The sequence below is a fragment of the Camelus ferus genome, chromosome 22 (assembly GCF_009834535.1).
Source record: "Camelus ferus isolate YT-003-E chromosome 22, BCGSAC_Cfer_1.0, whole genome shotgun sequence".
In the NCBI taxonomy this organism is placed as follows: Eukaryota; Metazoa; Chordata; class Mammalia; order Artiodactyla; family Camelidae; genus Camelus; species Camelus ferus.
Genome location: NC_045717.1, coordinates 19,737,778 through 19,754,709, shown reverse-complemented (window position 1 = coordinate 19,754,709; position 16,932 = coordinate 19,737,778). Strand labels below are relative to the sequence as shown.

Here is a 16,932-nt window from a genome sequence, read left to right as displayed (position 1 = left end):
GTTGTCTCTCCCGTGCCGGCACACTGTTCAGCGATTCCCCTTAATCAGACCCAAAACAGTTTTCAGACAGGTCCCGGATGCTTCTCCGAATGAGAGCCAGCCAAGTCGCCTACCCGACTACAGAAGCCCTCTGGACGGGTCTCTGTTGCTTCCCCAATCAGATCTGACTAAGCCTTCCGCTATACCGCTCCAACCCCCTACCCTAAGTCCTGCTGACCGATCACCGCTGCTTCCCCGAATCAAGTCGGTACAAGACCCCCACCACCTGGAGCTGGAAATCCCCTTCGTCCGATCCCTACAGCTCCCCCTATCAGACCTGGCCTAACACCCTCCCGGGGCATTTCCTCCAACAGATCCCAGCGACTCCTCGCAGCCACACCGAGCAAGCCTTCTAGGCCTAAGTCTGACGCCCCTCCCTATCAAGGCCCAACAAGCCCCTCTCCCAACTTTTCAGTGCGGCCTCCCCCAATCAGACCCAACCTAACCCCATCGAAACAGCCCCCCACACACACCCGATCCACAACGACGTCCCCCAATCAGGCCCTAAGCAGTCCCCAGACGCTTCCCCCAATCAGAGCCCCTCCAGCCCGACCCCAGCCGCTCCACTGGCCGGATTTTCAAGGCACGGGGACCAGGCCCAGCTCCGAGGCCCCACCCCCTAAGCCCGGCTCGGTTCCCCCCTCCCCCGCCCTGGCCCATTCTCGCCGCCTCGCCAATCGGGCCCAACCGGGTTCTCGGCCTTTCTCGGTCAGGCGCGGCCCCGACGCTCGGGCCGCGCACGGCGCAGGCCCGGAGCCCTGCGGAGGTCGACGCAAGCCGGGGCCGAGCCGGTCGGGGTCCGGGTGAGGCCCACTTACCAGGCCTCGGGCGGCAGCAGAGGGGCCTTTAGCTGCGGCTTCTCCTGAGACTCGCGCGAAAGGAGGGAGCCAAAGAGAGGGAATTGAAAAAAAAAAACGCGGCCGTATATGAACCGCGGCGGCTTCCGTACGCCGTTCAAACTGGCCTAGAAGAGCCAATGGGGAGAAGCAGCCGTCGCACGTGGTCTGGCACCAGGGAGACCCAGGCCCAGCCGTGGCTGGGTCACGTGACGAAGAGTTGGCGGCTCTCTTGGCCTCTCTAGCCAGCTGGTCCTCCTACCGTCTCGTTTTCTCTGCCTGTCTCACGCCGGCCTGACAGCTCTTTGCTTGGAACCAGGAGTTCAGCAGCGCGTGGGGACTTTTTGGTGTATGGTAGACCAAGGAACTGCTCGGCCAGAGCCACCTGCGCTTTTGTCACCCCCCTTTTCTAAGAATTGAACTGTGCCCCCCCTCCATCACCTTCCCATTCAGAGGGTACTTGGGAGTGCAGTATGGGCGCGCAAGAGCGGAGGGGACTGAGCTTGGGGTGGATTTTATACCTCAAAAGACAAAGAAAGGAAAGCCAGACAAAGGGAGTGCCTGAGACGGGCTGGGTTCCTAAAGAAGCCTCTGCCACATTTTGCATTATTTATTTTCCAGTACTGTTTGGCAATTTTTAAAACGATATTTTAAAAAGCCACGAGGATATAAATTTTTAAACGAAAGGAACTAGTAAAATAAACGCCAGAGCAAAAAGCCCAACTTCTTTTTCTACTTGAAGCTGAATAAGGTTTAACAGCTCAGGAAATTTAGGTAAGGGCAAGAAAATGAAGAAAGACATCTTCGTGATTCTTGCGCCTTCTGAGGACAAAGTAGGGCACCTCTTTTCTTAAGAGCAGAGTAGAACAGGGAGGAGCTGGAGCATCCCGGTTCCCCCGCCCCCTACGTCTTGGCTCTACAGACGAAAATGTGGGCGAACTCCTGCCACTCGGAGCTTAAATTTCCCCAGTCGTCGAATGGGTATAATAGTTCACTGGATTACAGATAATCCAAGTTAAGTATTACCAGACCTGCAGTAAACTGTTCTTCAAAAACCTAGCTTTTACTCCGCGAGGCTTAAGGCCGTCCTTTTACTATATTCGGCCCCTCCCTAAACCAATATTTACTGAATAAATTAGGGCTCTAATCCCAAAAGACAACCCAGCCCTGCCCTGGGGGGCATTTTGGCCTCGGGAGAGGCACAGGTCAATTCTTGCGCCTGCCTGGAGGAGGGTGACAGCTTTTTCAATACACTTGCTCTTGGCAAAGTCAGTCCCGGCTCCGTTCACAGGTACCTAAGGCCTCTCCTGCCGAACACTGGGGCCGCCAGGGATTGGGAAGGGTCAACTGGAGCGAAACTCCACTCCAAGACTCGGGATCCCACCCCAGCCGGCTCCGCTGGACAGAAACCCGCTTTGAAACAGACACGTGCTGAAGGCCACCGCCTACGCATGCGCAATGGGCTTTCCTCGCGCGCCCTGGGGGCCTAGAACTACACCTCCCATCCTGCCGCGCGCCCGCATCGGCTCGCTTACTGACTCTGGCTGAGTCTCAAATCTGGGGGGTCTGGAGACCTCTGGAGTCGGGTGTTGAGCAGAAGGAAGAATGAGGTTGGGAGCTGGGACTGGATTTGGACCTTTTGAGAGAGGGTGCGAAGAGTAGGAGTTTTCTGCTCAGGGTTGCGGGATTGCCTCAGATAAAGGGTCAGGTAGGGAGCGAATTAGAGATGCAGGAGAGAATTTGTTTCTGTTCACTCCCTCCTTTTAATGTGTCAAGTTTCCAGAGGCCCTGCGAAAGCCTTGAGACAGAGGAGTCGGGATAGAATAATGTGACCTCTGCTGCCTGTATGGTCCACAATATTGGTCCTCGTGGTCTTTCTTCTCCCCAGATGATGAATTTCAGTACTGAATCGAAAATCGAAAGAAAAAAAAATTTCCCCTTATGTCTTAAACATCTACTGCCTGTCACTTTACAAACAGTATTCTCACAACAGCCCTGTGCACGGCAAACTTACTTCAACTCAACTAGAAGCGCCCAGTGCAAAAAAAAGAAACTCAAGGAGCTCATGCCCAACCGTGAATCTGAGATGGGAGACAAACATCTCAGTTTACAACAGCCTCCCTGCCTAAGCATCTCATCATATTGCATCCACGTTTCAAGGTATTTCTCAAATACCACCCCCAAACAGAAGCCAGTTGCTTCACCCAGAGAAGCAATAACAGCTGTTTAAAATGTCAGGATTAACATTGACCATGTGAACATTGCCCTTACTTCAGAACTTACTCTAGAGATGTTTCAGTATTTTGTCTCTATTTTATAGATGAAGAATCTGAACCACAGAACGATTGAATGACTTAGCCAAGATCACACTGCTAACGTACCAGAATAGTTTGAAGCCAGGGCTGTGTGACTCACCAAAACCTGAACTTGATTCTTCTCCCCCTTCAGACTTTCCCCAGGTCAGGGCAGGTGAGTTCGGTGAAGGGAGGTGCTGGGATTCCATCAGCTCCTCCTGCCTCCTGACACTCCAGGATAGAGGCTGAGCTGCTGCAGGGGTGACCTACTTCCTTCTCCCACTTACATTTCTTTTTAAAGATCCAGCGGCTGTCAGTGGCTTTGAGGGAGGAGGAGGTAGATGTGGCTCCATTGGCTTCCTATGTCCCCCTCCCCCACACTACATCCTCAAAGCTAAAGTCACACCTGGGCCAGCTCAGCATCCTGAAAGTAGACCTTCAAGCTGATGTGGAAAACAAACCAGATATCCTGTGTGTTAGCAGGAAGTGAGGGGTGCAGTCTCCTGTTCCAAAGCCTGTTTGCCCACTCTTCAAGCCAGGCATGGTTTCAGCTCTAGCTCTTTGCACCTGCTGCTCTTTCAGCCTGGAATACTCTTCCAAGGACCATCTTCACTGCCTGCCCCACCTCCTTTAGGACTTGGAAAAAGTGTCACCTTATCAGGGAGGCCATCCCTGACCAACTTAAAATTGCAGTCTCTCCCACTCTCATCCCAGTCCCCCTTTCATACTTTTTTCCCCATAGAATGTATAGCCATGTGTTGTTGTGTTTTGTTTCTTGTATTTCCTCCCAACCAGAATGTTAGCTCCACTACTAGGACAGGGAGTTTTGTCTGTTCTGATGCTCTGTATTTGGAATGCCCCACCCCCCACAGGCTGAATCTGGCAGTGTGAGGCTAGGCAGGTGCTGCCTCAGCCTCTTCCCTCTTGCCTCCACAAGTCCCAGGCAGGTGGTGACCACCATGGTCCTGAGTCATGATGCTCCCCTGATGGAAGGGGGATGGGAGCCTGGCCCTGGGGTGGGCAGGGGTGCCAAGCTGCTCAGCATTGGTGCTTAGGAAGGTGGGGTGGGGGGAGTGCCTAGATGTTGCTCCAGGTCTAATATGTTTGAGAAGGGGTCAGGAGGCAAGGGCATCTTAAAACATTTGTGGGCTCCATGGAGAGCAGGCAGCCAGGCAACCTTCAGCTCCACCAGGATGAGCAATGAGGCCAGAAACGCACAGAAGTACAAGGAGCACTAGAGGGGTACTAGGGCCATCAGGCTTCCTTCAGGACACCCTGTCCCCTGATATGTCAACTGTCACGTTCTGCAAGGTGGGACAAACTAGCCCCTTGGCAGTCTTTCTCCTGCTCATATATACAACTGGGCAGGGCCAACCCTAGCTTTCCTGGAAGGACTACAAGTAGGTGGCAGGAAGGACAGAAAAGCCCTACTGGAATCCAGATCTTAGCCTGCCTCACTTCCTCCACTGCCAACACCCCATCACCTCCCCTTGCCCGATCATGGCCCGATCTCCTCCATCACCCAGGTTCTGCCCAGACCCCTTCAGCTAGAGGGATCCAGCTAAGATATAAAACATATTATGTGGCTCCTTAGCTCCAAACTTCCCAAAGGGTTCTTCTCCCTTACAAATAAATTCCCAAGTTCTCACCTGAACACACAAGGTTCTGCCTATAATCCACCTACACTCCTCACTCAGCCAGCTCCAGTCACAGGGGCCTCCTCACAGCTCCCCATGAGGGTCAGGCACTGTCCCTGTCTTCACCTGGCTATTCACTACACAGGCTGGCTTCCTCACCTCCCTCAGGACCCTGATTAGATATCAACTAAACTAGACCCCTCCCTGCAGCCTTTATCCTGTGCTTCTTCACAATCACCTCACAAAATGGCTTCCCCTTTTTGTCTGTGTCTGTTTCCTTCTACAAGGCCAGGGAGCATGCATGGTCTGTTCTGTTCACTGCAGTGGCTACAGGGCCCAGAAAAGCCTAGACACGCAGTACGTGCTCAGTAAGTGTCTTCTGAAGAAACACACCGACAGCTTTGGCCCAGCCCCAATGGGATTGCGGAGACACTGAACAAAAACACCCAACAGTGGGGGTGCACTCAGGGGTGGGTCTTGAGGAGAGTTCAGGCCTTCAGGAGGGGATGTGCCCCTGTTCTTCCCCACACCCCCGCATCCCTCCCTCACTGGGCCAGACCCAGGGTTTGGTAGATGCAGCACCAGCCAAGACGGGAGGGCTTATGTTAGATAGCGCAAAGAAGGCAAACCAAGCACACAGCTCCGGCACTAAGTCAAGTTCTTTACTTCCCAGAAGTGATGGCTAAAGGGAGGGAGGGGGGGCCAGAAGAGGAAGACACAAAGAGCCAGAGAAAGGGAGGAGATGGGCAGAGCAGGGACAGTAAACCACTGTTCTATGAAGTCTCAGGAGGCAAGTGCTCAAGGTAAAAAAGAGTCCTGGAGAATCGTCCGCAGCTGCGGGAAGCATCTCGGTTTCCTTCTTGTGTGTAAGTCCTTGGGGGAGAAAGGCTGCCGCGCTGCCGCTGCATTAAATAGTTATTATGTACATCGCAGAGAGTCCCAGGCCGTGGGCAGGCAGGGGAGGGGGTCATTTCACCAGGGGCCGAGTTTTATCATCATCGCCGCACTGGTGGGCTTTGTACTTTTTCACCTCTGCCATGTACTTGGCCCATGCATCACCTTTACTTGTTAATACCTGTAGTGGGGAGGGGAGACACACAGTGGGTTGGGAAGGGGATGCCAGGGAGGCCAGGAACCAGGGTCAGGAATGTCCTGAGACAGCTGACCCACCCACAGTATCACCCCAAAGGTCTGAGTAAAGATATGCAGAGTCAAGTTATCTGGGGACTTTGTTGAACGCCCTCCTCACCCACCAAGTACACCCATACAAGGCCCAGATACTGAAGAGTGAGGGACAGGGAACCTCGGCCAGGCGCTGAGGCTGGAGGGAAAAGGCAATGTGGGCAGCCCCCCACACCCGGCCGGCTCACCTCATCCTCCGTCTTCTGCTTCTTGGCTACTATTCCCGTCTTGAGGGCTAGTTTGTTCCCGCCTCTGCGCTTGCCCACCTGGGTGAAGGGACAGAAGACTGCAACGGTTACAGGAGCCGGGCCCGCCCTTGGCGGCGCTGAGGCCCACTACACCTTCCTAGCCCGGCCTGGTGGCCCGTCCCGACGCCGCGCCCAGCTCCGCCAGCCGGCCGACCTGCGCAGCAATCAGAGAGGAGCACACGCGACTCTTAGCACCTGCCCTGGGCCCATGATGCCCAGGCAGTCCTGAGCCCCGGCGCTGCCCTCCCAGGGAGCGAGAAGAATCCCCACTTCGGTGGGGACGAGCTCTGTCCTCACTCCCCCCTAGTATGGACCACACAGGCAGCAAGAGCTTCCTTTATTGAGCACTTACTGTATGCTAAGCCCTGTGCCAAGTGCTTTGCTTTCTCCTTTCACTTTCAGTTACCTTATGATGAAGGAAGGTTACAACCCTCCCCGTTGTACAGGCGAGGTAACATCTTTGAGAAGAAGCCTGCACCCTGGATCACGCTGACAGCAAACAATGGAGCTGAATTCAGGGTCAGGTGTGTCTAAGCCACAGAGCAGAATTCTTAACCACCAAGCAACACTGTTCCCCTACACCTAACCTGGCCTCTTTGAGGGTGCTCTCGCTATGGGCCCTCAATGAACAAACAAAAAAGGCAGTGACAACGACTGCTGTTCCCACTCACAGAGGGGCACTCGGCCTCCACGCAGTTCTCATACTAGCCCAGGTCCTGCCACTTCCCCTTCCTCAAACAGAAGTCAAACCCTGAACTTTCATCCTGGTCCTCTATTTTCTCCTATAGACGAAAGGTTTCTTGTGCCCCAGGGACTGCAACAGGCTTTACAGACGTCCCGTCTCCACCCCAACCAGGCATTAAGTGACCTGCTAGGACTATTTGCACATTCATTTTTGACACATGAAGAAACTCCACCCCCAGTCCGTTATTCTCAGGTCAACACTTTTTTTCTCCACACCACAGGAACTTGCTCCCAACACCAGAGACAAAGCAAGCTCAGAGGTGACAATCAATATATGTGCCACTTCTTTAGCCTAGAATTTCTCAGTTTCATAGTAATGACATTCTCAACTGGGTCCTTTTCGTTGGGGGGAGGCAGGGGAGGGTTGTTCTGGGCATTGTAGGACGATGAGCAGCATCCCTGTCCTCTACTTATAAATGTCAGTAGCACCCCCTCCCCCAGTTCTGACAACCAAAAATGTCTCCAGATTTTGCCAAATGTGGGGATAGGGTGGGGGGAATCGTCTCCTATTGAGAACAACTAGTTTAGCCCTTCCTGTAAGACAGGCCTGGTGCTAATCACATCAGAAGATGCGATGATGTCTATTTTTGCAAGTAGGGAAAATGAGGTTAGGCCAGCTCAGACGCTCCAGGAAAGCAGCGATGTCTGTCGTGTTCAACAAGGCATATCCATCACCTAGCACAGTGCCCAGCACAAGGTAAAGTGCTCAATAAATGGACACTAGACGAATGAGACTCAGGGAAGTCAAGTAAATCTAGGGTCACAGAGTAAGCACCCCAAGTCTCTCATCCACACAGCTCAGACACACTCCAGACTTTAATTTGTCCCCCGTCCTCATAGTGGGAAATGATCCCAGCAACCAAAGTTCAAACAGGAATCCTTGCATCCTGGTTTCCCCACCCCTGGAGCGCTGTTTCAGTGGGATTCCCCCCAGCTCCTAGTTCTCCCAGACAGGCTCCGGGGGTTCCCACCTCTGCCCCAAGACCTCTCTCGTCGGGAATCCAGGTTCCACATCCTCAGCGGGTGACCCGGACGGCCCCCTCATCGGGGCCAGAGGGTGGACCTGGATCCCGATCCCCTTTCTCGAGCCCGATTCCCCCTGCCAAGGAATGCCTTGGCGCCCGCCCCCACCCCCGCGGCTCCTTACGAAGCTGAGCGTGGGGCCCGGGCCGCCCTTCCTCTTCGGATCCCCGGGACCCGCGGCGGCGGCGGTGGCCGGCTGGTCGGGTCGCTGCGGGCCCGGGGGCGGCTCCTCCTGCCGCTGCCGCTGCTCCTCCTCCATCTTCCGCTTGAACAGCTCCAGGAAGCTGCCGTCGTTGGCAAACAAGTTTACGCCGCCCGACACCGGGCTCGAACCTGCGCCGGACACTTCATCATCCCCACTCTCAGGCGACGTCCCAGGCCCCGATTCAGCCCATCGGCTCCCGCCGCCGCCGCCGCCCGCGGGGCCTGGCGCCTCCTGGCTCGGAGGCTCCGCCCGTCTCCCTCGGGCAGCCATTTTGTCGCCAGGTGCCGCGCAAAGGACTCCGGGAAGGCCGCTCCAGCCCCGCGCTTGGCTCCCGACTTGCCTCGTCCCGAGCAATGCATGCTGGGAAGACCCGTCTGGCCCTCAAGCGTCCGCAGTGGGGGCGGGGCTCGAGGGGCCGAGCGAATGAGGAGTAAAGCCTGACGTTGCGCGCAAGCTGGCAGACGCCCCGCCCCGCCCAGTCCCGCCGCGCCCGGCTCCGCCCCGCCCCGCGGATTTTTATAACCCAGCCAGACACCTGCAAGCGTTACGCAGACATGGTCTCCACCGGAACGAGACTGTCGTCTGGCCCTGAGGCGGTAGCTGCCTCTCGAAGTGAGGTTCCCGCTTGGGACTGGGTGGGTATTAGCTTTTAAGGGATAGAATCCCCTTCTGGCCCCAGGGATAATCTCAGTAAGGGGAACGACTCTGTCTGAGGCTGTGGGTTCACCTGACACCTCGGAACCTAGGTCCTTAACTAAAGCTCAAGGGCATATCTCCCCTGGGCCCTTAGAATAAAAATGAGGGTGTCTCTGGGTTGGGTACCTGTCTCTGGGATGGAGCTTTCACTTGGGAATGAAGACACATCTGGGTCTATGGAGCTGGGGTCCCCATCTGAAAATCAGGGTATTACTTTATGTACTAGAAGCCAGAGATATTTCTAGGCTGGAGTCCCCATCTAAAGTCCGCCAAGGGCCTGGGACCCAGCATGTATTCCTGCGCAGGGCAGAGGTTCAAACAGGGAGCTGGCTGAACTCGAGTCTCCCCTCTAACAGGAAGGAAAGTGGAAGGAGGTTTTCGGGAATAGAGCCTTTTCTACGACAAGGAGCGCAGTTACATTTGTCCCTGCCATGACCTGCCCTGACCTGCCCTGCATGGGGGCTCAGGGCTCACTGGATAAGGATCTGCAGACCTGGCCCACACTGGAGTCGGTCTTCCTCTAACCCACTTACAGACCCAGGACCTGTCTGTCTCTAGCCAACTGATTGGTTCGCTTATGATTGGTTTGCGTCAGAGGCCTAGTGGCTCCCAGCCAATTGGATAACAGAAGAGACGGGCCTGGAGGCGGTGTAGGGACCCAATTTGGAGAATAGGGGGGAAAATGATGGACATGAAGTTGAGCCTATGTAGTCAGGTCAGGGTGGACCTCGGATCTAACTTCTTGGAAAGGGCATGGAATGGGTGTTTGGCCGGTTGCTAAGGGAAGATTGGCGGCTACCAGGACGTGAGAGTGATTGGTGAAAGTAAGAAAAGATGTAGCCAATGAAAGGAGTGCTGCGAGAGTTAGGGCCCAATCCGTGAAGGGGAGTAACCTGGGGCGTACCAATATGTTAATTAGGCAGGGGGAGTCTTTGAAAAAATAAAGACAAGAGGCTGATAAGGTGAACCTTGGAATGGGAGGACATTGGAAATATAGCATCTAATAGGTCCTAAAAATTAGACCTTGAGAAAATTAATTCAAGCTTCTAGTCTTGATGGGTTTGTGATAGGAAATTTCCCCTGTAGGTGCTCTGCATGGTGCGCTCCGCTTGATCACGTGAGCCGGTTCCAAGATGGCGGCTGGGGTGGCCGGGTGGGGGGTTGAGGCAGAGGAGTTCGAGGATGCACCTGATGTGGAGCCGCTGGAGCCCACGCTTAGCAACATCATCGAGCAGCGCAGCCTTAAGTGGATATTCGTCGGGGGCAAGGGTGGCGTTGGCAAGACCACCTGTAGGTAAGGAGATTGCGGCGGGAGCTAGGAAACAGGTGGGATGTACCACCGGGCGAAGGGGAGGCCAAGGACCGGGTCTTCCCCCACCAGCCGGGCAAGAAGGCTGGGCCGGGATCTTCCGGGTTGTACTCTCTGGAAATTACCTGGAAATGGAAGATACCTCCTGAATGCAGGCCCGGCACCCTCAGGTGGACCATCCCTGATGGGACTCAAGGGCTGAACCACACTGGAGCCAGCGCACAGCAGCCGGTAGAGCACTTAGATGTCCCAGTCAGGTGGACTGTAGCAGAGTGAGCTCAGAGTAGAGGGAGGGGCACCGGGGCAAACTATCCTAGTCTAATGAACCTTGCCATTCTATGCCCACGTGGCGAAAGAGGTGGAAGGTGAGGAAGAGGGCACTTGATCAGACTATCCCAGTCGTCTAGGAGGAGGGGGAGGGGTCCCTGGGGCAAATTACCCTAGATAAGTGGACTGAACCATCGAGTTTAGTAGGAGATGCAGAGGATCCCTTAGCTTAGCGTAGAGGGAGGGGGCACAGGGTCAAGCTATGCTGACTGGACAGCTGGACCATGCCACTTTGTGCCAGCAAGGAAACAGGAATCAGGCCAGACCAACACATTCAGCTGAACCTTATCACTCTAGCCAGTTGAACCGGTCAGTACGTGAGGTCTGAGAGGGTCCCTCTGTAGGGATTGAGGCTTGATCCCACAGTTATCCATTCTCTCAAGACCCTTGCTGATCCAGGTCCCCTGCTTCAGGGACACTTCATCTCCCCTTGCAGACCTAGGGACCAGAGCCTGACCCTTCACTCTCCACCTTTTGACCTTTCCCTCGCCCAGCTGCAGCCTAGCAGTCCAGCTGTCCAAGGGGCGGGAGAGTGTTCTGATCATCTCCACCGACCCAGCCCACAACATCTCCGATGCATTTGACCAGAAGTTCTCCAAGGTGCCTACCAAGGTCAAAGGCTATGACAACCTCTTTGCCATGGTGAGTGCAGCAGGGCTCAGCCTCCCACCCCCTCACCCCCACACCAACTCTGGCAAAGGCACCTTCAGCCCTTTCCTGTGAACACCCAGCATCAGCGACCATGTCCTGCCCATGCTACATTCTCTGTCTCTCCACTTTCAACCCTTTTTCAACATACCCACAGGGGAATGAGTGAGGAATGTTTGTGGAGCAGAAAAGAGGCCAGAGCAACTGGAGCTTAGTGAGCAAGGGGAGGGGAGGGAAACATAAGTCAGGGCCACATAGTGTAGGACCTTGCAGGCACTGGGAGCAGTTTAGCTTTGTTTCCAAGTTTAATGGGAAGCTGTCTGTTTGAAGCAGAGTAATGTCATGACCAAATTCATTTTTCAAATAGTTCCCTGTAGCTACCATGCAAGACTGAATTGTAAGTCAAGGATGGAAGAAGCAAGGAGACTGGGACAATGACCAGGCTAGAGATAATGGCAGCCCAAACTTTGGGGTGGAGTGGGGGAAGAAGTGGTCAAATTTGGGATGTATTTTGGAATTAAAGCAATTTGACTGCTTGGTTGTGATAGGTGAGGGAAAGCAATGGAGTAAGTACATCTCTTAGTTGGCTCCCTGGGTACCTGAGTTGGGGAAGACTGGGAGAAAAAGAGGTTCTGTAGGCAAAGATCAGGAATTTCATCTGGCCATGGTGAATCCAAGGTGCCCACTGGTTATCCAAGTGGAGATATCAGGACAGTGGCTTAGTTATGGGAGCCTAGAGCTCAGGGAAGGTTGGCATTGATTTGGGAGTCGTTGACCCAAGGGTGTTATTAAAAGTTGTGTGAGTGGAAGAGAGAGTTAGAGAACAGAGAGGCCAAGAAATAGCCCAGGGGCACATCAGTATTTAGGGTCCACCAGAGGAAGAGGAAGTGAAGTGAAGGAGCCTGGTGAGGTGGGAGGAAAGCCAGAGAGTATGGGCTCCTAAGCTCCAGGAGGACAAGAGCAGAAAAGTTGTCAGCTTCAGCATGTACTTCAGTTTTAAGCAGATCACCCAGGGAACAAGGACAAAACCCTGCGTGGAGTGGACAAGCTGACGTGGAGACAGCGATCACTATAATGGGAGCTGAGAAATGAGCGAGGCCATCGCTGGAGGGAGAAGGGAATGAGGGTTAAGGAGGGCTTTTCTGGGAAAGGAAAGGCTGCAGCATGTTTGTTTGCCGATGCAGATGCTCCAACTGGGAGGGACAAGTGCTGCTGTAGGAGGGAGTAAGGATGCAGGCAGAGGATGGGCCTCAGGCCGGGGGGGAGCTCTCTCCAGCACACAGACCCAGGACTTGAGCTCTACCAGGGCCAGAGACTTGGAAGAAAGGTGGGGAGACTGGGAGGGAAACGAGGGTATTGGCAGCCAGTGGCTTTGCTTTCTCATTGAGGCCTCAGCAAAGAGTGAGGGGTGGATGGGACAGAAGGGGTTTGAGGAGGAAGAAGATGTGGCATAAACACTCCCGGGGGGGATTGTCCGGCTCTTCAACTGCCCGTTGGAAATAAGTGTTCAGGAAGGGAGAGCAAGGTGGTCAAATTTGGGATGTATGTCAACTGTGTTCCCCTGATGTTCATCTTGGGGCAGCCGTGCCAGCGAGCTGGGAATGACCAGCTTGAGGATTTTGCCAACCACAGAGGGAAAAGGGAGTGTTTACAGAGGAAGCCTGTGGAGCCTGAACTGGATAAGGGTGCCAGCCAAAAGGGACACTGACAGTGAACTGGGGGACAGGGGTGTGGGGATGAGGTGGCCCAAAGAGGTTTAGAATAACAGGAGATGAGGAGGCTGGGGTTGGGAAGTGGAGTGTGGGAGCTCAGAGGTGGCCCAGTGACCAGGAATAGCCCATTAAGGGGGTGACTGGGAGGGGTGGTGATGAGTAGACATTCTTCTGCAGGGAAATGACCTCTGAGACCAGGGAATTGAGGGCTTCCCCACAGGACCAGTGATGTCACCAGGAAGAGGTGACTCGGGTGGAAGATAGAAAGAGATGTAGTGAGTGCAGGATGGGTCAGAGACCCCAGGCTTGGTCATCCCTTTATGGATTCTACATCCATGTGGAGGACCTACTATGTGCCAGACACTTGCAGGCATTGGAGACATGGCAGTGAACAAGAATGGAAAAATCCCTGCCCTTCTGGGGCTGGCATCCTGGTTAGGGAGACAGGTGAGAAACGTGATAAGTAAACCACATGAGGAGAGGCCAGATGTTAAAAAGAAAGGAAGGCAGGGCAGTGGAGACCAGGGCTGCACTCTTAGACTGGGTGGTCAGGGAAGACTCACATTAGAGGAATGATCCGGAAGAGGTCACAGACCCAGGTCAGGGAGCAGCCAGTGAAAAGGCCCCACAGTGGGCTTTGGCTTCCCTCTGGGGCGCTGAATACAGTTTGCGATTTTCCACCTGCTGGTGAAAGGGTTTGACATTCGGTGCCACCACATGAGACCTTAAGTGCCCAAGGGAGGGTCTTGGCACCTTGGAGTCTCCCCGCCATGACCTGACGAGGGGCTGTGCTCAGGGTGCTCCACAGGCTCCCTTGGGCCCCATGCCTGGGCAGGAAGAATCCAGCCACAGCAGCCTGAGTTTTGACCCCTTGGCCCCCAGGAGATTGACCCCAGCCTGGGTGTGGCAGAGCTGCCAGACGAGTTCTTTGAGGAGGACAACATGCTGAGCATGGGCAAGAAGATGATGCAGGAAGCGATGAGCGCCTTCCCAGGCATCGACGAGGCCATGAGCTATGCAGAGGTCATGAGGTCAGGCCCATGCAGGGCGCGGGCCGCCTGGGGCCGGGGTGGGAGATGGGGGCAGAGCGGGCCTGATCATTTCCCCTCATCTCCCTGCAGGCTGGTGAAGGGCATGAACTTCTCAGTGGTGGTGTTTGACACGGCGCCCACAGGCCACACGCTAAGGCTGCTCAACTTCCCCACCATTGTTGAGCGGGGACTCGGCCGCCTCATGCAGATCAAGAACCAGATCAGCCCATTCATCTCACAGGCAGGCAGGGCCCCAGGGCATCCAGGAATCCCTTGAGTCAGATGGACCCTCGGCTCCCTAGATGTGCAGCAGCAAAGGCCTGCCCCATGCACCCTTCTCAGTTAGTGCTCCCCAGTGGGTGGGGTGGATCTTCACTAGGGGAGGGGGAGGGACTGTTCTCCCCTTCTCCACAGCACTCAGTGTCCCTGTCTCTGCCCTCTGAGTGCCCCAGACAGCTTGAAAGGCCGTATCTCAGAGCGAGGTGCCCTGGGTTCATATGCTCTGCACCTGGTGTGACATGGCTGTGTGACTTCAAGCAAGTCTCTCCACCTCTCTGGGCCTTGTCTGTCAAGTAGAGAGCATGCAAGTGCCCCCTGGATTATTAATGGCATGACATGACAACCCTGATGCCCTTATACTCCTGCACACCACTGCCACCACCCTGGTCACGTGTGGTCCCCACCTAGGCCTCAGGTAGTAACATTTCTGGAGCACTCAGCATGTGCCAGCTCTACATGTGGGGAAACAGGCTCTAGGAGGTCAAGCTACCTGGCCACAGTTTCACAGAAATGGCCTAGCTAGGGTTTGACCCCTGTGATCTGCTCAAGGGCACACACCTTTAACCACAGAGCAGTGTCGGGGGTCGTCCCCCAGGTGTTCAGGGAGCCCAATGCAGGGAGTGTCATAGGCCACAGGTAAACCGTGAGCCCTCACACGTCCTCCCCACAGATGTGCAACATGCTGGGCCTGGGAGACATGAACGCAGACCAGCTGGCCTCCAAGCTGGAGGAGACGCTGCCTGTCATCCGTTCCGTCAGCGAGCAGTTCAAGGACCCTGTGAGTTGCAGTCCTAGAGGGCAGTGAAAGGCTCCAGGGATGGGGACAGGGCTGAGACCTGCCCCTCACTGTCCTCTCCGGTACCCTGCAGGAGCAGACAACCTTCATCTGTGTGTGTATCGCCGAGTTCCTCTCCCTGTATGAGACGGAGCGGCTGATCCAGGAGCTGGCCAAGTGCAAGATTGACACACACAACATCATCGTCAACCAGCTCGTCTTCCCTGATCCTGAGAAACCCTGCAAGATGTGTGAGGCTCGCCACAAGATCCAGGCCAAGTACCTGGACCAGGTGCGTTCACCCACCCTCCTGCTCGCCCTCAAACCTCTGACCCTGGAAGCCAAGGCACTGCTGGCATTTTACTATATTCTCTGACCTTTTGCTCCACCCCACCTTCTGATTTCTCTGCCCCAACTCCCTGCCGTTCACTCCCACTTCAGACCTGATTCTGGCCTTCAAAGACTATGGCTGGCCTGGCCTGGGCACCTCTGACCCTGGGAAGTGGGAAGTCCAGCCCGATAGTCTCTGACCTCTCTGGCACCACTCCTACCTATGACCCTGTGAAGCCCTTGCTAAAACTCTCCCCCTGACTCTGGAAGACCCCCAGCCCTCCCTGTGGCCCCCTGACTGCTGCCTTCTGCCCTATGCCCTGGCTGCAGATGGAGGACCTGTACGAAGACTTCCACATTGTGAAGCTGCCATTGCTGCCCCATGAGGTTCGGGGGGCAGACAAGGTCAACACCTTCTCTGCTCTCCTCCTGGAGCCCTACAAGCCCCCCAGTGCCCAGTAGCACCAACACCAGCCCCAGCCGCTGCCAATTCACACCCACCCTTTACCCTCCCGGGGCAGAGTTTGCACAGAGTTCCCCCGTAGTACAGGGGGAGCCACTTGGGGGGTGGGAGGCGGGGAGGGGGTCTTTTCCCCCTGGTGGGGCTGGGGGAGCTCCCCCCCACCTCTCCCCGCCTCTCCCTTCTCAATAAAATGATCTTAAACTACTGTGGATGTTGATACAGAGGGGGCTGGGGCTTAGCACCTCCAAGTACAGACGCACAGGTTGTACACTGCACAAAGATGTCACACCCAGAGAGGCATTTTGGAAGGAGGGTTCTTCGGTTGAGGGGTGCCTTTTCCTAGCTCTGTATGGGTAGGGGTGTCCTTTGGGGCTGTAAAGCCCAGAGTAGAAGAGAGGGGCATCAGCCCACTTCTTTCAAAGCTCAGAGCGTGGGAACTGGGAGGCCCCTTGGCCAGCCCCAGGCTGGTGGGGAGCGGATTAGGCCGGCAGTGGGCCCAGCACTGCCTGCTGTTTGATTTGGGAATTAGTGGGCACCCTGGGCAGAGCCTGGGCCTGCCAGACTGGGGATTAACAGTTTCCACGCCTCCATTCCTGTTCCATGGAATGGCATCAGCCCCTCCCAGCACAGGGCTGCAACAGGAGAGCTGATTAGAGGGCAGGATGACAAAAGACTCAGGCTGGAGGGGCCCTGAAGTCCTGTCCTGACCCCAGAGCCATCTCTGAGTGGCCTGCAGCATGTCTGAGCTTCAGTCTCTTTATTCCTGAAATGGAGAGCTAAGTGTGGCCATTCAGAGAGCCACAGCACAAATTCACCTGACCCTGGAAGGGTTAGCAACCCAGCCTGAAAGACACCTAGCATTCCCACCCACCTCCCCTGCACTCCTCGCTCTGCCAGTTCCTGGACAGTCATTGTCATCCCGACTTGAGAGACCCAGGACTGGCATGACCTTGGGGATTTGCAAGTTCCAAGCCAGAGCTGGATGGGGGTGGGGGTTGAAAGGGGAGACCTGAGGACACGCATGAGTCAGGAAGTGGTGTTCAGACAGTGCACACCCAGGGTCTGGGCGTGCCAGGGTGTGCGTATGAGGGGAACCCAGTCACAAGCCTAGACGTGTCCCCCACTCCACTGGGTGTACATAAGCCGGTGTGGGC

At 55.3% G+C, this 16,932-nt stretch overlaps 3 protein-coding genes across 5 annotated transcripts in view; 1 reads left to right on the top strand and 2 right to left on the bottom strand.

Moving 5' to 3' along the window:
• The window catches only part of TNPO2 (transportin 2), a 28,805-nt gene extending 27,812 nt beyond the window's left edge, over window positions 1–993 (bottom strand). For 2 of the 3 annotated variants that reach the window (XM_032465532.1, XM_032465530.1), the window contains exon 1: window positions 858–993. The gene's annotated coding sequence lies outside the window, so the exon portion shown is untranslated. Of the gene's footprint in view, window positions 1–512; window positions 638–857 lie in introns of those variants that run through there. The other variant, XM_032465531.1, reaches the window with a different exon arrangement.
• A 4,454-nt stretch (window positions 994–5,447) lies between these two features.
• TRIR (telomerase RNA component interacting RNase) lies at window positions 5,448–8,556 on the bottom strand. Its single transcript, XM_032465528.1, has 3 exons — window positions 8,128–8,556; window positions 6,177–6,254; window positions 5,448–5,881 (listed from the first exon to the last, which is right to left on the bottom strand). The coding sequence occupies exons 1-3, from the start codon at window positions 8,476–8,478 to the stop codon at window positions 5,774–5,776; spliced, it is 537 nt and encodes a 178-aa protein (XP_032321419.1). The 5' UTR covers window positions 8,479–8,556; the 3' UTR covers window positions 5,448–5,773.
• A 141-nt stretch (window positions 8,557–8,697) lies between these two features.
• Window positions 8,698–15,983, top strand: GET3 (guided entry of tail-anchored proteins factor 3, ATPase). The gene is made up of 8 exons (XM_032465527.1): window positions 8,698–8,843; window positions 9,991–10,198; window positions 11,035–11,182; window positions 13,783–13,931; window positions 14,022–14,172; window positions 14,881–14,988; window positions 15,080–15,277; window positions 15,646–15,983. The coding sequence occupies exons 2-8, from the start codon at window positions 10,038–10,040 to the stop codon at window positions 15,775–15,777; spliced, it is 1,047 nt and encodes a 348-aa protein (XP_032321418.1). The 5' UTR covers window positions 8,698–8,843; window positions 9,991–10,037; the 3' UTR covers window positions 15,778–15,983.
• The last annotated feature ends 949 nt before the right edge of the window (window positions 15,984–16,932 follow it).

Coding starts and splice junctions, on each gene's coding strand:
- TRIR (XM_032465528.1), bottom strand. CDS start 8,478: ATGGCTGCCCGAGGGAGACGGGCGGAGCCTCCGAGCCAGGAGGCGCCA. Junction 6,255..8,127: donor CGGGCCCCACGCTCAGCTTC/GTAAGGAGCCGC, acceptor CCCTTCACCCAG/GTGGGCAAGCGCAGAGGCGG. Junction 5,882..6,176: donor AGCAGAAGACGGAGGATGAG/GTGAGCCGGCCG, acceptor TCCCCACTACAG/GTATTAACAAGTAAAGGTGA.
- GET3 (XM_032465527.1), top strand. CDS start 10,038: ATGGCGGCTGGGGTGGCCGGGTGGGGGGTTGAGGCAGAGGAGTTCGAG. Junction 11,183..13,782: donor ATGACAACCTCTTTGCCATG/GTGAGTGCAGCA, acceptor CTTGGCCCCCAG/GAGATTGACCCCAGCCTGGG. Junction 14,173..14,880: donor TCAGCCCATTCATCTCACAG/GCAGGCAGGGCC, acceptor TCCTCCCCACAG/ATGTGCAACATGCTGGGCCT.